The sequence below is a fragment of the Convolutriloba macropyga genome, chromosome 5 (genome assembly GCF_964194025.1).
Source record: "Convolutriloba macropyga chromosome 5, txConMacr16.3, whole genome shotgun sequence".
Classification (NCBI taxonomy): Eukaryota; Metazoa; Xenacoelomorpha; order Acoela; family Convolutidae; genus Convolutriloba; species Convolutriloba macropyga.
Window position 1 is genome coordinate 27,000,155 of NC_134472.1, and position 6,000 is coordinate 27,006,154.

The 6,000-nt window shown below is 33.2% G+C and overlaps 1 protein-coding gene across 1 annotated transcript in view; it reads right to left on the reverse strand.

The window, feature by feature from the left end:
* Positions 1 to 6,000, reverse strand: part of LOC142339278 (uncharacterized) — a 36,825-nt gene that overhangs the window by 20,669 nt on the left and 10,156 nt on the right. Inside the window, exon 3 of the mRNA XM_075389184.1 lies at positions 2,751 to 2,856. Coding sequence (XP_075245299.1) covers positions 2,751 to 2,856 — 106 coding nt within the window. The remainder of the gene's footprint in view (positions 1 to 2,750; positions 2,857 to 6,000) is intronic.

Consider the following 6,000-nt stretch of genomic DNA (forward strand, 5'->3'; position numbering starts at 1 on the left):
TACCAACTTTCAATATTCGACCTAATATTAGCTGTAAAAACTCCTCTGAACAAAATATTCTACGCTTCTGCTCTTAGGGGTTCATGTATTTTACCTCAGAAACTTGGCAAACAAACTAAAAGGGTTTATTTGCATTGTCATTTTTTTTAATTTCTGCCCCATTAGTACACTTTAGATATATTGGTTACATTTTCTAAAAGGTTCACAAGCTCTTCAATTTTTTTTACAGGCTTCAGCAGTTAATTGATAATAAACAGGGCTATTGCATTTCTTGTGTTCAAGATAGTTATTGTACTCTATCAATTTCTCAAATTCTGGTCTCGGTGGTTCAATTCGGCATATCACCATCTGAAAAACGCAAACAAGAGCCAAAAATGTGTTGACATAAAAAAGTAACTCGTGGCTTATATTTTTTATCCTTAATAATTAAGCGCTCGGTTATGGATTCACTAAGTTGAAAATTGTTTTCATTTTAGATTATTTGTGGTCGAAAGTCTTTGTCGAGTGAATTTGAACGTAGTTTATGTTTTTTCAAAATGATTTAACAGTTCATATTGCATCTTCAGTGTGAACAAAACGACCCAGTAAAAATCAAAACTGTTTTGAGACAGTTTTGCATGATCAATTAGATATGTCATGGTTTGCATGGTCAATTAGATATGTCGATTATTTACAACCAGCATTATTTTTAATTGCAAAAACAAAAACCATCCGTATAAAAGCCATTAAAAAAAAAAATTCTAGAGAATCTCACTCATAAAATAAAATAAGAACAAAAAATAATCAAGATGACCAAACATTGGAACCTTTAGCAACTGTGCTGGCAGAAAAATTGGAAAAACAGATATTGTTATTGTCTGTTTATGTAAACAGTAGAATATGAACAAAGAATCTATTTTAAAAACCTTTAACCAAATTCAACCTAAAAATAACGAAAAACCTATCACCAAACCTATAACGAAATATAATTATATAACTAACTCTATGATAAAACTAACAAACAGTAGTAGCCAAATCTATTGACAAAATGCCAAATATCAAAAGATTTTTTTCTATCCTATGATCTGACCCTCCAAGTGACCTCCGTCAATGAACTTCTTAGTATTTTCGGCTTAACAAACTATCATGTTAATGATAGATAAAACATTCTTACATAATTTATACAGAAAATCAGTCAAACTCTGGAGTCTATCAAAAAGATTACTTTCGTAGCTATATATATATTCATTGAAATTGTTCCGTACGAAGAGCAGACGCAGAGACAAGTTCTAAAACAGATAAAACTGAAATAATAACAGTATCCAGAGAAATCGAATTAGGAACAAGAAATAGGGCAGAACGCGGACGTCATACATTGGCTGTATTTGATTAGATTTAACTAAAATATTCTAATCAATTTTAACCCAAGAATAAAACAAAAATCGAGGTTGAATTCAAAAATGGGAACACAAATCGCGAACAACGAAACTTTCTTTGACTCTAAAAATTGAGGGGAAACACAAGAACAGCTAGAAAACGCTCTAATCACAAAATGGCAATATATAACAGTTCCAAAAGACTCCATAGTGCCCAAATATCCAAAAACGCTCGAATTTAAGCAAGAAATTTCAGAAAAGAACGTGATAAAAAACTTGCTTAACAAATTCTCCTCTAGCTCACTCTAATAATAAAAATAATAATTGTGGTTTCTGCGTAACCGCAGCGGAACAGCATTAGGCCTACAGTAGCCTGTTTTCAACTGACCTTTTTCTTATTATTCCCCACATTTCAGACTGATCTTTTTATGAGCAGAATTGCTCTTTTTTGGTGACTAGAGCCACTTTTTTTTGCGTCTGAGACTTTCACGTGGTACCATTATTGCAGCCAACATGGGTCAGGCTATGGTCAACTTGAAGCTATGGTTAAGTAAGAGCTCATCCTCACACAGACAGCTTTCAATTAGGTGCTTCTACAAACAACCGCTCTTTTTTGTTCCGGCATTCTTCCACTATTTTGTACACCCTAAATTTCTAGTTCCGATTTTTGCTTCACTGTTGAAGAAACTCAATAACTTTTTAGCATCAAATTTGTATTTACAAAATTTACATCCAATAAATTTCTATACACCAAACTTCTTGTATTTTCGAAACACAAAGTGCCAATGCAGTCCAATTACGGCATCTTAATGAAAACGAGCTGAGCCTGTGGTACTTTTTTTCCAGACTATGTAAATCCAGCGCACGATGCGCTTGAAGATGGTCTGATCAGAGGTCACTTCGATCTGGGTGCCTCGACCTGGGAGATCTCTCCCATGAAATGAAATGAAAATATATTTCAGCAAGATGAAGTAGCATACATAATATTGAATGAAACAAACCATTGCCAGGGCGATAGAAGAGCTTATCAACTCGACTAGTTATCGCCCTGAAGACATTTCATACGTCAGGTGAGAGGTCAAAGTAAGTTCAAAATTATTGCCCACCCACTAAATAACTATGCATGTAGCGATTCATTTAATTGTCTTTATCCAGGCTGATGTGTGCGCTGGAAATTGTCCTGATCTGACCGTCCTAGACCGAAAATTCCTCTGGTCAGATTCAACAGTTTCTGTGCGCTCGAAGTGCGTTCGAATCCGTCTCTGATCAGACTCAAGTGCTTTCGTGCGCTCGAAATTACATGTAACTTGAGCGCAAAATGGTCAGGTGTCCGCTCGATGATCAGGACAATTTCAAGCGCACCCCGCAGCCTGGGTAGCTATCAAGTATCTTTACCTTGGAAAACATTTGGCATTCCACGATCTGTCAATAACTCTGTCATTTGTCACATTTCCACAGCTGGATGCGTTATACCCGTAGTTTTCCAGAGTTTCCTGATCAACTAAACAGAAGGAGGTACATCACGACTGGCAATATTAATGTCATTCACTAACAAGGATTAATATTTTCAAACACTGTCAATTATACCCAGTAGAATTTACTTGGCTATCTTGGAACATCTAGTTGCAATATTGAAATATATCTTTGCTTTCCAACACGCTTATACGATCTTCCATAAGCGTTCTTATCCCATAAGATTCTCCATACATTGACAGGTCACAGAACACCTCACATAATATCACCCTGTTCCTGCAATATCTCTGATCGCGTATAGACGCACTTATTTTGTAAGATTTCGCCTATTCACCCACTGGTACTATGAGATCTAGAAATTAGTAGCTGGTCACGTTAGATACTGCATAAAACACCAACTTTGTAAGATACTCCGTACACACTCTTATAGAGTAAAACGTAAATATATTTTGACTGATCTCTTAGCATTCTAAAAATGCAGATTGATCTACTAATGTCTTGTGTTTACTAGCTAATCCTTAAGACATTGTATATAAACGTTTATTTTGAGCGGCCTGTTAAAATATTGGAAATGAAAGCTGATTTTGTATAATCTTGAAAATGCAAGTTGATAATATTAGGTCCTATCTTTATAACTCACTGATCCCGCAAAAGCTTGCATATCTATGTTCAGCTTGAAAAATCGCTTATACAATGATTTCTTTTTTCAAATTCCTCCAGTTTGACGAGTTTGAAAAAGTTTGTGATGATTTTTTAAGATTTTGCTTTAACGAGTTGATCTTTATACATAAATCTTATACACGCTCCTGATTTCATAAGATCTTGCATAAACATACTCATTCTATAAGATTGTCCATCTGCACGCTAAAATTAATAGTTCTACAAGTACTGGCTAATTTATAACGTGTTCAAGATTGAATTTACCTTGTGAGATCTTGCATATAAACACTGGAATAGCCATTCAAGTGAATGCTTATTTTTTAAGATCCAGCATACACAAGCTAATCTTGTATCGTCTGGAAAATACAGGTTGATCTTTTCAGAAATTGAACTCAGCCGCCAATCTTTTCAAGTCGTACAGATACACCCTTATCTTGTCTGATGATCAGCATATACATTTATACTGCAATTGTTTTAATTCACGCTTTCTTTCTATGATCTTAACAATACAAGTTTTTTTAAATAATTTTTGGTCATTAGTTGATTATGAACGACCTTCAATACACCAACGTATCTTTTGCCAAATACGCGCATATCTTAGAAAAGTTTCCCGTTTCCATTCATTCATTCATTGATTCATTCATTCATTGTTCCGACCCCACTTGTGGGGGGGGGAGAGGAAATATATACTCAAACGGGTTTTTTTGTTCAGACATTTTTGGCCGATCGATATATTCATCGAAGATATATGTGAGTGGTATCATTAAAAAGCTCGTCCAGCGTAGAATTGGCAATTAAAAAAATTTTTTTGAATTTCATGTTTTTCGAAGAGTTATCGGGGTTTAAATTTTGTGTGAACATGTGATTTTTGGCATGATTTTGTTCATCTTTTTGTTCAATTTAAGACTTTTTCTATGAAAACATCCATTCAAAATTATATTCTCTGCTGCAAAAGAAACAATCTTTTGTTTCTAACAGACGAAAAGCCACAAAAAAGGGTAGTTTTCTACCCATAGGGAATTTACCCAAAAGGGGTAGATTACTATAAAAAAATTTGATTTCTATTTGAGAGCTGATATTCTAAAAACCAGTTCATATTTTCTTTTGATTTTTTTGTCACTTAGAGACTAGTCACTTCCCAAATCCAGGTTGTGTTCAAGACAAACCTCATTTACAGTGAAATGATGCCAAACGAACAAATAGTTTTTTTTTAAGGAATCGCTTTTTTTTATGGCTCCGACTCTGAGTTTTCGTAATTTTTGTTGAAATTTTGATTTTCTTTTTGAGATTAATATTAATACTAATAAAATAATTAATATTAATAAAACTTCGTAGTCCTATGACATAGACTTGTTCGTTAAAAGTGCAATGGACTTCCTAAAGAGCTGTAAGCAAATATATGTAGTAATTTGAGTGGACAGCTAATGGCTGTAAAGAAATTAAAAACAATTTTTTGAAAAATAAAGATTTTTTTTTGAACATTAACCGATCTTTAACTTGTTTCCTTGAACTAAAAATCAGTCCTTTTGACAGGACACCCTAACATTCTACTGCAACTAAGACTATTCAAATTAGCAGTTTTATCGATCTTCTAACTATCGTCTTTATGACTTGGATGCCACGACATTTGATAAAGTTTTTTTTAATTTTTGGTTATGTTTTTCGTAATTTTAGATCCATTCCAAATCTTATATTATTATTATTTTAATACCAGTTCCCATTGGTACCAAAAAATTTTTCACTAGATCACAGATAACTTTTGCCGAGAAAAACGTATGGTTCTAATGCTTTCGACACTGTCTTCTCTCACTTTTCTTCTTATTTTTTGGTTATTTCCTCTATTTGTTGTCGTTTTCGTAGTCATACGACTTATTTTGATGACATATTGATTATTTAAGAATGACATAAAAATCTGCCTTCTCATCGAAGCATAATTTAATATAACTTAATATTTACTGATTTCCGTTGAAAGCTATTGAACTTAATAGCTTTAATACTACGGGTTTTCTAAAAATGTTGTGGTTTTATTGTATCTGTTAACAGTTGTTGGTTTTTTGAAGTCATAATGTAACAAAAAAGAAGTCAATTGTTGTTAAAAAACTATTTGAAAATGAAAAAGTTGTTAATGAATAGTTCGTTTTATAATGGTTTCGTCACTTTTCTCTCTCAATTTCTTTTCAAATTGAAGTTTTTGACCGTTTTTTTCTTTATGTAGTCGTACAGAATTCAGGGGTCACATAAGCCTCTAACTGAGAGTTGAACAAATGGAGGTATTTAATGCAAAAAATTTGTAGCAAATAGCCTTAAAATTTATGACATAATTTGTTTTCAAACGTTTTCTTAAACTTTTCAGTTTTTGTTGTTATATTTGTCAATTTGTATCTAGTTCTCATCATTGAGACGCCCCATCTACTTTCCTGTAGTATGAATAGTCAAGGGGTTTTTGATATTAAGTGGTAACTGATTTTTGTTTGCTGAACAATATGCATTTTTCATAAAAGTTTTGTTAGTG